Raw genomic sequence first — 16523 nt, 5'->3', positions numbered from 1 at the left:
TGAAAAAGGTCTAGAGCTACTGGAGGGGGGTAAAGAGCCCTGACCCCTTGGTGTGCCTGTTCTTACAAACCTAGAGTTGAAAGAGAATTGAGAGATGTGTGAGCCTGCTGGCAAGGCTGAATAGACCTTCCACAAATTAATAACATCATCTGTTGCTTGCGAACGGAAAGTTTAAGAGGTATTGCCTTTTGGAAGGCTACCCTTTTGAAAAAAAGCCAGAAAGTTGTTTTTACAAATGACAGAACATTTATGGCAAAGGCTGCAGAACATCAAGGCAGGTGTCAGAAGATAACTACATTGGTTTCTCTGTAATTTCCAGAATGAGTCTGAGGACAGAGCCCTCTTCAAATACTGTGAGTGGTCACTGAACATTTTCAGGCAGAGATTGGGCTTTGTAGTACACATACTTTTTACAAAAATGACAACGCCAGAAGCGACATGGGATTTTTTGCGGGAGGATTCTATCTTATCTATATATTACTAGGGAGCTACATCCTGAACTGCCACAGTGACCTTGGGATGATCACAAATGGTGAGAAAGAGGAAAGTATAAAGGGAGAGCCTGGAGGACAGGAAGTTGTGGATTATTCTGGTGAAGTCAGGGAAGGCAGAGCTGGACCAAGAGACCAGGTGAAGGCACTTGGAGGAGCATTATACAGGCGTTGTGCAAGGTGTGGCATTTGTTGGTTAGAGGAAGTGGTACTGGAAGTGAATGTGCATGTATCTGAGTAGAGTGGTAGGAGAGAGTAGGACGAGAATGAGAGGATATGGGGAAGTGAACAGAGGGTGAATGTGACAGAAAGGTAGGAGTTGAGTAGTAGTGTGGAGAGTAGTAGCAGGAGAATAATTGTGTGGAGAGTAGTGATCTATAGAGGGGGGAGTACTAGTGTCACAAATCAATCCTGGCGGACTAACCATTGATATGAACCAGTAGATTGTTCCTTGAGGAAGTTCAGATAGAAAATGCTCTAGCCTTTAGACCATCATCATCAGTCAGATAGTTCTTCAGATAGTATGGGCTTTGTGTAAGTATGAAACTAGTCTTTTTGTATGCCCTCTTTTTTCCAGGTACCTTGTGATCTGAGCTAGCCCTGTCTTCCTTGCTTTTCTCTGCAAAGTGCCATTTGTAATGTTTTATTTGTGCATTCTTCCACCTCTTTGAGCTTTCTGGATCATAGGTGTCTTTCTGGTGCACAAAGAGCATCACTTGATTGCTTTCAAGATTATCTCATATTATTTGTATGCGCTCAACTGTCCAAAATATCCAGGAGATCCTCCCTACCGATAATTTCAGTCAGCCCTCCCCCCTGGATACACCATCCTCCGGCAAGATAGACCAAAACACAAAGGCGGAGCAGTGGCACTTATAATCAAAGAAACACTAAAGGCTAGACAAACCAAATCTATCTCACCCGAGAACGACTTCGATGCCCTATCAGTAAAAATCTCCCTCTCCCCTAATGACACCATTACAATGCACATTATCTACCGACCCCCAAGCCCACTCCTGAACTTCCAAGCCGACATCCTACACATACTAGGGAACAATCTCAAACCCAACACTAAAGCCTTACTCTTAGGAGACCTGAACCTCGGCTTTAATGACACAAAAGACAAACACAGCAAAACCCTTGCGAAAGCCCTTCTAGACCTACAATTCATCCAGAGAGTCGACTCGGCCACTCACACCAAAGGCCGCATACTAGACTGGCTAGTCGACCATAACTGCAGGGTAGACATCAGTTCTAACACACCACAACCATGGACCGATCACCACCTTATCCATTTTCACATCCCAACAAAGACAGCCATTAGTCAAATCCTTCCTATGCCTGCCAGATCGAAAAAGCTACTCTCCAAAGAAAGGATGTGCCCACTCTTAGAAGTCTCAGCACTAGCATCACCCACCTCCAACGACCCCAAAGAACTAGTAGCACTCTACGACACCACCATCAAAGAGATCATTGACACCATTACCCCACTAGAAACAAAAAAAGCAAAAAAACTCTTCCACGCTAACTTATGGTTCAACCAAGAACTACGTGACCTAAAAACACTCAAAAGACAAGCACTCGAAAAATGGCAATCACACCCCTCCACCCCCCTACGCGACTCATACTCAACTATTACCAAGCAATACAAAAATTCCATAGCCAAAGCCAAAGCTGACGCATACAACACTAGAATCGACAATGCCCAATCACATTCAAAAGAATTATTTGCGATTTTCAATGAACTAGTCACACCGCCAGCCTCCAAACACCAAACAATCAAAGATGAGAACTGGTGTAATGACATCCAAAAAGCTATGCTAGACAAAATTGACTTACTCCAAAGGAAAATCAAAGCCAACCTCGACAATCTACCAAAGTCTCCACACAAAACACAGACTGCCCCCAGCCCCAACCACTCCCCCCAAAACAAACACAACAACAATTTTACACCACCTTTCACTTTCAGAAATGTATCTACCTTTGAGGTCCTACGCATCATGAAACAAATCAAACCTTCACTCTGCAAAGGGATCATCTGCCCAGCAAACATAATCAAAGACTGCTCTGAACCCCTAGCCCACTTCATTGCTACCTTCATTAATGCCTCTTTCGCCACCGGCGCAGTACCCTCTTCCCTCAAAGAAGCTTGGGTTCGCCCACTACTAAAAAAACCTACGCTAGACCCGGACTCACCCAACAACTACAGACCCATCACAACAGTGCCATTCCTGCTGAAAATCCTCAATAAGGCCGCATACCTACAGATACAAGTTTACCTTGAATCTCACAACATCTTAGGTAAGAGACAGTCTGGTTTCCGCCCACGCCATGGCACAGAGTCAGCACTACTCGACCTTAAGAACCAACTCCTAAAAAACATGGATAAAGGCAAATGCGCCAACCTCCTACTCCTTGACCTGTCAGCCGCGTTCGACTTAGTCGACCACAAAACACTAAGTACACATCTCACCAACACGGCCCACTTCTCATCCAATGCCACAGCTTGGATCTCATCCTTCCTGGAAGGCAGAGCTATGAGAGTTTACTCAGACCAAGCGTCAGCCACCCCCTCGCCAATCAACTGTGGAGTTCCACAAGGGTCTTGCACCTCCCCGACTCTCTACAACCTATTCACACTCCCACTATTCAACGACTTAGAAGAATTCGGCATAACGTTCACCAACTATGCCGACGACACTCAAATCCTTCTCCCACTAACTGGTGACTATGAGCAAGACCTGAAAACCCTACAAAATACTTATGCCATCATCCAGGCATGGATGGCAGCCAATGGCCTCTGTCTCAACGGAGACAAGACAGAGATCCTACTAGTAGGCCCTAAAGAAACCCTCAACAAGCTAGACAAGAAATACAGTACTTTCCTCATCGAGAACTCAGTAATCTCCGTATCCCCAGCTGTAAAAACTCTGGGGGTATACCTAGACTCCACCCTGTCCATGGACAGACATGTCAGCTACATCTCCTCCTCAGCAGCCCTTACAACCAAGATAATCAATGCAGTAAAGCCCCACCTGTCCACCACAAACCGCCTCAACATCGCCAGAGCGAATATAGGTGCGAAACTAGACTACTGCAACGTCCTCCTGCTAGGTACCTCAGCCAAAAACATTAACAGACTCCAGATTGCACAAAACAATGCCCTGAGAGCAGCCCTCAATATACCAAAGAGAGAACACATCTCCCTAGCAAGACAAAATGCCCATTGGCTCCCAGTTAAAGAGCGCATTCAATTCAAGACTCTCACAATCACACATAGATGCATAGCCCAAACCGCCCCTAGCTACCTCAATGAACAGATACAACCAATCCAATCACTCAGACCCAAAGGGGACCTATATGCCAACCAACTTACAATCCCTAACTTCACCAGAGTCAAAGCTGGCGGCTCGAGCTTCGAAGTCCTAGCGCCAAAAGCTTGGAACTCCCTTCCGCCCAAGCTAAGAGCGGAAACATCCCACACAGCCTTCAGAAAAGCCTTGAAAACCACTCTATTTAAGTGAAACCCAGTTTCCAATTGTATCGCATGCAATATTGTCTGTAAATTACTACTGTATCATGGCTATGGTTCCTATGTAACCCTGGAACCACAGCCATTCCTGTAACCGATTCAACATGCCAAGTAAACCTTCTTGTAACAGCGCCAGGATGCCCCAGGGCAGCTGCTGCGCTTTAAAAATGCAAATAAATAAATAAATAAAATAAATAAATAAATCCTATTGTTCTGTGTGGAGCTTCCATATAGGTATACATTGTAGTTGTATGGGCTATTTGACAGTCATTTTCTGTATATGATGTCTTACTACTGCACATGGGTTATTGGTATCATCACAACCTGGGCTAGACCTTGAATTATTTGTTCATTCCTCGAGGAGTGACAGCCTCAAACACGGTCAATTCAGAGTGCCTCTCTGCAGCTGAGGATGTTACTGTTGTCTGCATGTTGTTCAGTGGGTACTAGTATACACTGGAACAGTCTTAGGCTGATTCCAGCGCTCCTCAGGATATTAGAGAAAAAGGGGGAGTGGAGCTGCGAGACTAAGGTCTATTACCCTTAGACTGCAAAGGGAAACAAGGCTAAATAACTATCTATATAGACCTATGAGTGTTTCGCGCTCCACTAATAACTAAATTGTGAGTCTAATGTATTCGGTAAAGGTATGTCCTTCGGTACTTAGCCCAGGCTGAAAAAGTTACGTAATCTAGGAATACATTTCTGAAAGCTGTTTCATCACAGTAAGTACTTTTACCCAAATTGGTATAGTTTAATTAGTGCATTTCCAAGTGGTTATACATTGAAGACCAAAACTTAGAAAGTAAAATACATATAATCCAAAGATCCTGATGTAGATGAAACAAAATTAGCAATAGTTCCCTGTTCTTGACAAAAGGGATTTGGTTGCACTTGTTGGTTTGCAAATTCAGTACCTCCTGATAGTTCACAGATGGATTCAGTTGGTTTGTGAATTCAGTACTTCCTGTTAGTTCGCAAATGAATTCAGTTATCAGTTAATGAAATGGATATATTAAGTCACTGTTACTTTACAATGCTTGCAATCACTGTTACTTCACAGTTGGAATGGAGTTAGATGCTTTAAATCACTGTTACTTCACAGTTGGAGGTTCGCTAAGTTTTGAGTCTCAAATAATCAGAGGTAATTGATCAGAGTCTAGGCCCTCTTATATTTCAGAGTTTTTATCACAGTTTCATTAAATCTGTTGACCATGTGTTAACCATGTTTTTCATTGTTTGTTCTGTTGCCCAACACGTGCTTCACCGTCTGGTTGGCGACGGATCTTCAGGGGTTAGTAAGGTTTAGAGTTATACTGATGCCTGGAACCAAATATGCAAGATTTTCATTACAAATGCTATGCGTTGTGTGTCCTGGAGTTCTTGAGTAGCCCTTGGTATGCGTATGCAATGAAGCAGGTATGGTTCAAAGGGAATAGCGAAATCACAAGAAATTTTCTATGGCTACTCTCCACGTCCTACGGTTGTGAGTGGCGCTGAAGTAAGGCACGGGTGTGTGCGTCTTGTTGCCGCCCGTTTGTTGTAAATTGCTCTGTGCGGGTACCTTGTGATCTGAGCTAGCCCTGTCTTCCTTGCTTTTCTCTGCAAAGTGCCATTTGTAATGTTTTATTTGTGCATTCTTCCACCTCTTTGAGTTTTCTGGACCATAGGTGTCTTTCTGGTGCACAAAGAGCATCACTTGATTGCTTTCAAGGTTATCTCATATTATTTGCATGCGCTCAACTGTCCAAAATATCCAGGAGATCCTCCCTACCACTAATTTCAGTCATCCTATTGTTCTGTGTCGAGCTTCCATATAGGTATACATTGTAGTTGTATGGGCTATTTGACAGTCTTTTTCTGCATATGATGTCTTACTACTGCACATGGGTTATTGGTATCATCCCAACCTGGGCTAGACCTTGAATTATTTGTTCATTCCTCGAGGAGCGACAGCCTCAACACGGTCAATTCAGAGTGCCTCTCTGCAGCTGAGGATGTTGCTGTTGTCTGCATGTTGTTCAGTGGGTACGACTTCTAAGATCTGGAAATTGATCTGTGCTAGTTGGTGCAATGTTCCAGGAAGTGTCTAGTTACTGCGGAATTGAGATTTTTGGTAAGAATGGTGAACATATGTTCGTTCCACCGTAGTTTATCTGGTCCCTTAGATGGTCCCACAAGGTAGATACCGAGGGGAAATGTAAACAAAGAGATAATGTGTGCCTATCACATGCCGCAAAGTCTCTCAAAAATATTTTTGTACCAGTCCTGGGATGATACACAACATTACCCTTGATAACAATATTGCAATTAGTGCAATGAAAGCAGGGGTATGTGCCGACTCGTCTGGTTCGTATTCCTAATCGTCTGGTGGATGGGTCTAGTCTGGAGAAGTACAGCCCTCAAACAATGGCTCTGTCTATATGTGAATGTGGATTGAGCCGCAAAGTGATGCTTCAATCTATTGTCCATAGTAATGATTTTCCAGTGTTTCCGTACAATGTTCATGATCCTGTAGCTCAGAATTAAATACTTAGAGGCAAAAACTAAGTCTGGGGACCCTTCTGGGTAAGGAGATTGTCCTTGTCAAGACTGGAGACCTTGTTCATTCGTGATCAGTATTTAAGTTGTAGGGTACCCTCTTTGTTCGAATTTGACAATCATTTTATCAAGTTCCATCCAGTACTGGAAATGGAAAAAAATGTATTGGTGGAACCGCCACTTCTTAGGAGTGGTGGGGCTTTGGGAAGGAGGGGGTAGGGCCAAGGGGCGTGACCCCCAGCCAGGTTGCACAACACAGAATCTCTATATAGAACCCAATACTGGGTTCTATATAGAGATTCACATAAAAGCAAAGAGCATTATGGGAACAACAGAATGTCCACAATTTTAAATGTTAAACATGTCTTATAGTGATTCAAAAGAAAACCTTTTAAGTGAAAAATGGATTTGTCTGTTTTGATTGGTCACAATCTTCACCCTCATAAAAAAGATGTCTGTAAAATGCAGGACATATATAACAGTTTCAACAGAGTTTCAGCATGTAGGCTCCGGTGCTGCCTCTTCTGAATGCTTGTTGAAGAATGGGTTGTGCATTGGGAGCATCCTGCACTAAAACAGTTTGTGCTGAGTCTTCTGAAAGTGTCTGCTCAATGAAGCTCAGGATCAGCAAGAATCATTCCTGGGACCCTCTGGGTGTGAAGGATGGAGCTGGTTCCATCCTGCTAGTTTTGTTGTCACTAGCAATCTTTTACATTGAAGAAGTTGACTGTAGGTTATAAGATTGGGTGGCTGGAAACTCAGCCTGTGAAGCAGATTATTCCTATTGGTTGGTTTGGGTAGATGCTAGTGTGTAGTCTTCTGGTAGAGGGAGTGATCCTGACATCTAGGAAATGAATGATGGGGTTACCTAGTTCTAAGGTTAATTGAATCCTAGGATCAATGAGGTCAAGGTATCCAACAAAATACTACAACGTCTTCTATATAACAAACCCAAAATTTGAAATATTTATGCCAAATAGGATGTTTCAAGACAAAGTTTACCTCATACTTAAACATAACATAGTTGGCATATGAGGGGGCCATAGTTGCGCCAATATAGGTACCTGTTATTTGTAGATCATTCGCTCCATTTGATTTAAGCCCAAACTGTAATCTGGTTTATTACAGCTTGCACGTAATGAAGGACATTTGTACTTGTAGTCGGAGGTTCTTCTGGGTCCTTTATTGGTGGTATGTGTACATGCAAAAAGCTCCTTTAGGCCCCCAGGAATGGCTGTCTACAGCCTTCAACTGTCTGCCTTGGAATGTCCACATCACCACCCTCGAAAACCACCAAGCCTCCCAGGTTGCAAAGCTACACATGGCAGAGACCAATTGTAGTGAGAAACAGGGCTGAGCTGGGCAAAATATGCTAGATGCAACACTCTTCTTCCCTGGCCTCTCACTCTTTGCTTGCTGCGCTTGCATCAACCTTCTTTGTCCTACTCTTGCCCTACTATCATCTACTTCATGAAAACCAGGTGTGATCTTTGACCATTCTGTTACTTCCAAAACCTATATATCCTCAGTCCCTCAAATTGGTAGGTATTAAATTGCTTCTACTTCATATAGTTCTTTACCACCTTGACAATAGTTGTGTCTTTCTTCCTAACTTACGTGAATATGCCATTTCCTCATTGCACTCCCTTTTCTTCCTAAAGCTTAGGTATTACCTTCTCTTAGTTCCCTTATGTATCACCTTCTCTTGGTTCCCTTCACTGGTTGACTTTCCTTGTTCAACTGCACTTTTGTTTACATGTTATTGGGCCTCATTACGGTAACCCTGCCGCTGCTTCTTTCGGTAACCCTGCTGTTGCTTCCGGTGGGTTGCTGCCGGACACGTAACATTTTACTGGCACCTAGCTTTCTGGTGCCACCGGGACATTACAAGTCCCAGCAGACCAGTAAGATAGGTGCTGGAAAATGTTGGTCCCCATTCTCGTGGAGAAGCATCGGCACTTTTACTAATGGTGTTGATGCTTCCGGGATTAGTCTGCCTACTGGTGCTGCTGCACCCGGCAGGGTCAGACCTGTCGGGCACAGCAGCCCTGGCAGGCAAACTCTTAGTGTGGCGGTCTGGAAACAAGGGTGCCAGTGAGCTTACTGGCACCCTTGTTTCTGGACTGCCACACTTGTAATATATAGCAACTGCCTTCCCCTGTCCCCATGTTTTCCACTTCGAATGGATTGCGTCCCCCCACATATTCCTCATCTTTGATATTCAAGTCTACTTGCAACTTGTTTTGGATTTTTTTTTTAGCGTTGTGCAGCATCGAATATTGGTGCCTGGCGGTCTCTGTAGCGTCCCTCATGATGTTGATGCTGTTATATAGAGCACGCGCAATGACCATTACTTTAGTTTAGTTATTTCTGCATTGCTGCGTGCTTTGGAGCTACTCGCCTCAGCTATTTCAATTGTGTTTAATTCGATATGGCCTCCACACCGAAGACGGGCTTCAAGCGGTGTTCAGAGTGTGAGGCCAAGATGTCTATCACAGGCCCTCACTGTTTTTGTCTGTGGTGCTTGGGATCGAGCCACAAGGTCGACGATTGTGGCTCGTGTCAATCGATGACGGTTAAGGCCTTGTGTGAAAGGAAGGGGGAATTTGATGCCGGTAACCCCACCCCCAAATCCCCGGCCCTTACCCCATCAAAAAGGATATCATCCTCGGACTCGAGAGATTTCTCTCCTGTAAAAAAACATTCTAAACATAGACGTTCGATGTCCAGTTCACGACGATCATCCTCCTCTTCCCATAAGAAGGGTAAGAAATGGCATTGAAGGTCCTCGTGATCCTCCTCTTCGGAAAGAGCTTATTTTTTAAAAAAGAACTCGAATCCAGCAGAGTTAGAAAAGTTTGACATTTTTGAGTGTACCTCTAAGGGAGTCACAGAAAAGTGGCCACCCCTCAGCATCTATCAAGACCGACAGGGAGTCTTGTGTGTCCCCTTCTCATGCGCCTCAGATCCTGGGACGAGAGGTTGCTCGAAATAAGTCAAAGGAATCTTCCATGACGCAAAAGAAGAAGCCTGTGTCTGTTCTCTCAAAACATTCTCTAACGACATAGAAGCCTTGACTCTTTGGGTAAAAGAGTATTTAGTGCAGGAATCATGGCACTAAAATCTACCAATGCTACCAGTGCATTAGCAAAATACACGCATACCCCCTCGGGTGTGGCTACTCTGGCAGCAGATCATATACCAGAGGGAGAAGAGAGAAAGAGAGAAGGCTTTTTAAGCCTGATACATGATTTTAGAGATGGCATGAGGCAATCCCTACAATCTAGTCTGGATACAGTGGACTCAGTCAATAGAGCCATGGCTGCCAGCACAGAACTGCATGCCTTGCCTAAGAAAATCTCGATTTTTGGCAGACATCCAGGCACGTCTGCTAGACATGCAATTTGACAGTACCTCTCTGTTTGGTGAGAAGGCCGATACAGTCTGGAAAAACTGCAAGCTTCTGGGGCTGCAGCTAAATCTTTAGGCGTGATAATAAGACAACCTCAATTTACAGGTCAAGGATGGGGAGGTTTTTCTTTTTGCTTCTATTCCTCCATATCTAGAGGAAGAGGTCAGTTTTCAGAAAGAGGTCAAAGAAGACCCTTTTCTGTAAGAGGTAGAAGAGGAAGGACTTCCCCCGTTCAATACCCTCAGCTGCAGGTGGAACAGCAAAATGACTCACCCAGAAATCTGTGGTAGAAGGCAGACTGTTTTACCATGTCTGGAGTTGGTGAAGCATAACTTCAGATGCATGGGTGTTACAAACAGTAGCAGACAGTTTCTGTCTCCCATTTCTAAAAAGACCCTACGATTGTCCCCCAAGAGCAAGATCAACCTTGGTTTCAGATCCGCTCCTCGAACAGGAGATTCTTACCCTCAGGAAAAACAAGTTCAAGATGGTACTCTTTGGCAAATCCTTCAGGCCCTTCGACTCCAGGATTGGTTGGTGTCATTGGACCTTCAGGATGCTTACTTTCATGTGCCTGAACATCAGAAGCACAGAAAGTACCTGAGGTTAGCGGTTGGCGGTTCTCATTATCAGTTTCGAGTTCTGCCATTCAGGCTCACCTTAGCCCAAGGGTTTTCACCAAGCTCAAGGCATTGGTGGCAACAAGTCTAAGGAGGGAGGGGATTCACATTTACCCCTGCCTGGACAACTGGTTGATCAGAGCTGTTTCTCCGGAACAGTCTCAGAGTCATCTCAGGCGCACCTGACCCATCCTCCATGAACTGGGCTTCTCCCTGAACTTCAAGAAGTCCCATTTGACACATTTCTCAGAAACTTCAATTCATTGGAGCATTTCTGGACTCAGCCTCAGGGTAAAATGTGCCACCCGAGTTAAGGGTTCAACATCTTTTGCAGATGGTCCAAATATTTCAGAGTACCCAACCTCTTCCAGCCTACGACTTCCTAAGGTTGCTCGGCCTCATGGCATCCTGAATTTCCCTGGTACCAGAAGCCCATCAGATCCATTCAGTGGGCTCTCAGATCCCAGTGGTCTCAATTCTCTGGCAGAGCTGGAGAGTGACAGACCTTCTCCAGGTCCAGACAAACGTCGCCCAGGATCTTCTGTGGTGGGCCAACCGAGAGAATGCGATGAAAGGAGAACCTTTTTGGCAACCATGGCTGGAAGAGACAGTTTTGACAGATGCCTCCCACACAGGATGGGGAGCGCATATGAAAGATCTTTTCAATAAGAGGACACTGGCCTCAGTCGGAGTCCAGACTCTATATCAACCTTTTGGAGCTGAGGGCAATCAGACTAGCGCTGATGGCCTTCCTGCCCTCAATATGGGGGAAAAGTGTCTTGATAATGATGGACAACACAGTGGCCATGCATTACCCCAACAAGAGAGGGGGCATAGGGTCACTGCCCCTGTGCAGAGAGGCAATGCAGCTCTGGTTCTGGGCACATAGAGAAAGAATAACTCTTCTGGCAGTTCATCTAGCCGGAGAAAAGAATACAGTGGCGAACGCTCTGAGCAGGCAGAGCATGTTCTCCCATGAGTGGGAACTAGCTCAGTAAGTCCTTCAAGAGATCTTCACCCTTTGGGGAACCCCTCAAGTGGATCTGTTTGCGACCAGAGTCAACAGGAAGTGCGAGCTTTTCTGCTCCAGGGAATTTCTCCAAAGAGGAGCTCTAGGGGACGCATTCGTAGTGAAGTGGGAAGTTCCAGTGCTGTATGCATTTGCTCCAGTCCCCTTCATTCCTCACGTAATACAGAGGTTGAGGAAGTTCAGGAAAACTATGATCCTGATTTCTCTGGATTGGGCCAGGAGAACATGGTACCTTCTAGATATGGCCATCTGCCCTCCAATTCGTCTTCCCCAAAGAAGGAACCTACTCTCACAAGAGGAATGTTGCATTCTTCACCCAGATATCAAGACTCTCAACCTTCACACCTGATGTCTGAAAGGGTGAGATATAAAGATTGCGACCTTCCGGAAGATGTAATAGAAGTGTTGCTTTCAGCAAGAAGACCAGCAACTAAATCCCTGTACTGCTGGTGCAGGGAAAAGAAACTAGATCCTTTCTCATGTAAACTTTCCCAGGTTTTGTCTTTCTTACTTCACTTGACTCATTATGGGTTGCAAGTGGCCATTTAGCAGCCCTATCAATATTAAAAAGATCTTCGGATGAGGGATCATACTGCAAAGTTTCAATTGTGATACAGTTCCTGAAAGGCTTAACACAGTGGTTACCGCCTACTCCCTTCATCGTGCCATCATGGGATCTAATTCTTGTACTAAGATGCCTTATGGGAGCCCCCTTTGAGCCCTTACATTCATGCCCTTTAAGAATGCTCACCATAAAAACTGCCTTTTAAGTAGCCATCACATTTGCCCGTAGGGTAAGTGAGCTACAGGCTCTATCTTCCAAACTAACTTTCACGTCCTTCTCGAAGGATAAGGTAGTTTTAAGGGTTAAGTCATCTTTCCTGCCAAAAGTTGTTTCAGAATTTCATTTGGCACAATGTATTGCACTACCATCTTTTTATCCTCCTCCTCATCCATCAAAGGAGGAAGAGAGACTACATCGCTTATACCCAAAAAGGGTGCTAAGTTTCTATATTACAACTTCAAGTATTCACCAAGATGATCAGCTTTTCATTGGTAATGCTGGTCAATGTTTAGGCTTTATCAGTCACAAAACAAACCATCGATAGATGGATTGTTATGTGTATGACTGAGTGTTACTCATTGGCAGGCAAGGATTCGCCCGAAGGTCTGAGGGCGCATTCCACTAAAAGGGTGGCTGCTTCTTCGGCTCTAGAAAGAGGTGTACCAGTGAGGGACATTTGCAGAGCAGCAACATGGAAGTCCCTTCATACATTTAGTAAATTCTACTGTGTAGATTCTTTTTCAGGAGAGGAAGCCAAATTTGGCAAAGCTGTCCTCCATAATGTTAACAATACGTACATTCTTGGCACCCTCCACCTAGCTCACACTGCTTTGGGAGTCTATCAAAGATGTGGAATACATGGGAAGACACAATCCATTTGAAGAACAAGTTACTTACCCATGGTAACTTTCTTTTGACTGGATGTTCATCCCACGTATTCCTCATCGCCCTCCCATCCAGCCCCTCTTGCCTAGAATGTCTATGTCTTACACCTTCCTTTCTTGCAACGTCAAGACTATGTCCTCCTATGACACAGCATGCTAATTAAAAGAGGAAAAAAATAAGAACTGAGGTAACGGTAAGGGCGCGTGCTCTTTATACCAGCGTCGACATCACGAGGGACGCTACAGAGACCGTCGAGGACCAAGATTCGACACTGCACTTCGCTCAACCCTATGAAAAAAGAATTACCGAAGCAAGTTGCAAGCAGACTTGAATATCAAAGATGAGGAATACGTGGAAAGAACATCCAGTCGAAAGAACGTTACTACGGGTAAGTAACTTGTTCTTTTGGGGAACGATACAAGGCAGCAGAAAAGTAATAGTATTCCTCAGAAGGACTCCCACCTTTCTGGATCTTTAGAGCCCCACAGGTACCAGGTTTTTCATGATGGACGATCTGTCAGGAGACACGAACGGAAACAGGAAGGAGGCGGAGGAATCATTATTGGGTGTTAGAGGCCGAAGCTTGAGAGCAAAGACAAGTTAACGAGATGAAGATTCAGTGCAGGGATTTAAGTGACAAATGCTTCCTGGCAGTCACAGAATATTCACAAGAATACCACTGTGAAATAAAATAACTGGGCGCTGACTGGAACTGGGTGAGTGAGAAATCATCATGATAGATTTGATGTTGCTAGGCAAAGAGGGCATGAAGTGATGAGATTTAAAGCTACTCCATTAGCATAAGTGTTGCTCCTCTACAGAAGGGCTTGGTTCATGGTGCAGATTCAAGCTAAAACCTCAGTTTTACAGTGCGTCTGCGGCACACCACCACCATGCAAGCCGTAATCTTGTAAGATCCTAGAGCAGAAATCCTCCCTAACTTGAAATAGCCCAGACAATCAGTGTAATCCAGGTTCTGGTGCTGCCAGCACTGGACTACTGCAACTCCACCTACAATGACATTAACAAAGGCTGCATCCACCATCGGCGAATATTGCAAAACAAAGTAGACAGTATGATAATCCTCTTAAAACCTATGTACCCAATGTCACATCCCTAAACTCCCCTCATTGGCTCCCCATTGAACAAAGTATTATTTACAAAACACTCTGCTTTTCCCATTAAGGGCTAACAAACAGATGTCCCTCTACCTTGACCTGAGCATGAGCAGACCTAGACCACAAGTTGGCCACCCTCTGTTAAAGACGGACTCTCACATTGGGACAATATTTGCTTGCTTTGGCTCCACAAATTGGAACATTTCCTGACTAGAAGACCAGCTCTTCCAGAGATTTCAAAGAAAACTTAAATCTTGGCTGCTCTAAATCTTAATTGTAGGGCCAGAGCTAGATTGGTACATTACTGCCTGCACAGGGCCATAGTTTTTAAGTACTGTATTGCATTTGGGTGATTTACAAAACTTCAAAATTTCTAAATAAATGACAATGCAGGTTATGTTAAATGTACTGCCTTTACTTAATTGTATTTTTTTTGTCGTGACAATGTTTTTTTTGGGCTTTCATTTATTGTACATTATTGTTCTCATCTATTTAATTAATTGGATTTGATCATATTCTCTCTCTCATCTTCACTCATTAATGCTTATTGCATCTCTCTATCCAATTTCTCACTCATTGGCATTTTTCTTTAAACCTCTTTCTTTTACTTTCTAAATCCTCATGCATTTGTTATGTCTTTTGGATTGTCTAGTTCTTTCTCATCCCTGCATTGATTTATTCCTTCACATTATGTACAGCTCTTGCTTTTGCACCTGTAATGTCATCTTCATTCGTTTGGTTCATTCTCCCACTTATGATCACTCCCTGTGCAGACCTTGTGCTTTTTCAACTTTCCATGCGTTCTGTTTTGTTCTGTCCCCTTTTTCTTTTCTATGTGTCTATTCGTCTCTGCTTCAATTAGTTCTTTGTTTTATTCACTTGCTCTTTCAACCTTTGTTTAACTCTTACAGGATTCCCTTTGTTAGACCGTAGGCTGCCAGCACTCCTGTCCATAGAGAAGGAGCACACAAGATGACAGCCAATGGCATTGTGGAAAGTGAGCACCAAGAGATCCAACGCAGGGTAAATCAAGTCACAGAGGAGGTAAGAAGTGCATATAAACTGGGCTCCTAGTTTGCCCACACTCATGCACCCTTCCCAGGCTTTACAGAGAAAGAGATTTGCTTATGGAAAAATGCTTTGGTCTTTTAGCTCAGCTGGGAATATATGTGATTATCTGTCTACCTCGCTATTTCGCATTTCTTACTACCCCAAATCTCTACAAGTATTTCTCACTTAATCTATGCAATCACCTTTCTCTTTTTTACTATATCCTCTACATGCACCTTACAACGTTCTTTAAAAAGGCTGTCAAAACTATTTTTATAAATTGGACTTTTCCCCCCGCTTTCATACGATTTTACCTATGTAACATATGTACGTTTTTTCTAGAGTCCAAACCTTGCTCACAATAAACAGAGCCAGGTACATGATATGAGGGACTTTACATAAATTGAGCAGCGGCGGTTGGACGCCTTGGGTATAGATAGGTGGTACACTGGCGGGCGCTCTAGTATTCAAAGTGCTAGCTGGGGGACTGTTTGAACAGTCAGGTCTTTGGTTTGTTCCTGAACTGTAGGAGCATTGGAATAGGGCCTGTTGGATGTTGTTCCACAGTGACGACATGGAACAGGAGAAGGCTATAGGTGCACAGTAAGTGCTGAGTACCTTTCCGACAAATTTGAGTGATATGTCACCAATCGCCCTTTACGATCAGCCTCTGCCGGTATGCTTTCGCCGCTCTAGAATGGGTGGCCGCGTTTTCTCTGTGTCAGTGGCATTGTTGCGGAACAGCCTTCCTTCCACCATTAAACCTTTGCCTAATCATCTGGTTTTTCAGAAGGCTCTGAAGATTCATCTTTTCTGAACCATTGTCTGATCCTGCTCTGTTTTCTGCTTTGTTGTGGTCTTTTTCTCTGCAGCGCCAAGATACCTTCGGGTGAACGTGCTCTATATAAACCACCATAACATAATGTAACATAACAAGGCTTGTTTTCTGATAGTCTATTTTCAGCATGTTTTGTATTCCAGTGTCTCTGTGGTGAGGCTTCTGGAATTGTTATGACTCGCAGAAATTGCTAGATTTCCAGCTAGGTATGGTTGTGCTTGAGTTGACATTACCTTGAAGGAATTACAGCTGCCTTGAAGAAGATCTGGGTTGCTATTGGCAACCACTGTATTCTGCTGAGTGTGGGGTGCTTTGGCGGGTGCAGTGGTGGAACATTGGGAGGCACTTTGTGGCACCCTGCAGAGGAAAACGAGCCAGCAAAGAAAGGCAGCAATCTGGCAAGAGGTTATGGAAAAGTTGACGACCACGGGGACTGTCCCC

At 44.2% G+C, this 16523-nt stretch overlaps 1 protein-coding gene across 5 annotated transcripts in view; it reads left to right on the top strand.

Annotated features, from left to right (window-relative positions):
• The window catches only part of LOC138566707 (synaptosomal-associated protein 25-like), a 940697-nt gene that overhangs the window by 255383 nt on the left and 668791 nt on the right, over positions 1-16523 (top strand). For all 5 annotated transcript variants that reach the window (XM_069644302.1, XM_069644300.1, XM_069644298.1 and 2 more), the window contains one exon: positions 15106-15238. In XM_069644302.1, coding sequence (XP_069500403.1) covers positions 15167-15238 — 72 coding nt within the window. In that variant the 5' untranslated portion in view covers positions 15106-15166. The remainder of the gene's footprint in view (positions 1-15105; positions 15239-16523) is intronic.

Source organism: Ambystoma mexicanum, chromosome 2p (assembly GCF_040938575.1).
Source record: "Ambystoma mexicanum isolate Mex_15411 chromosome 2p, UKY_AmexF1_1, whole genome shotgun sequence".
Taxonomy (NCBI): Eukaryota; Metazoa; Chordata; class Amphibia; order Caudata; family Ambystomatidae; genus Ambystoma; species Ambystoma mexicanum.
This window is presented reverse-complemented; position numbering and strand designations above follow the sequence as displayed.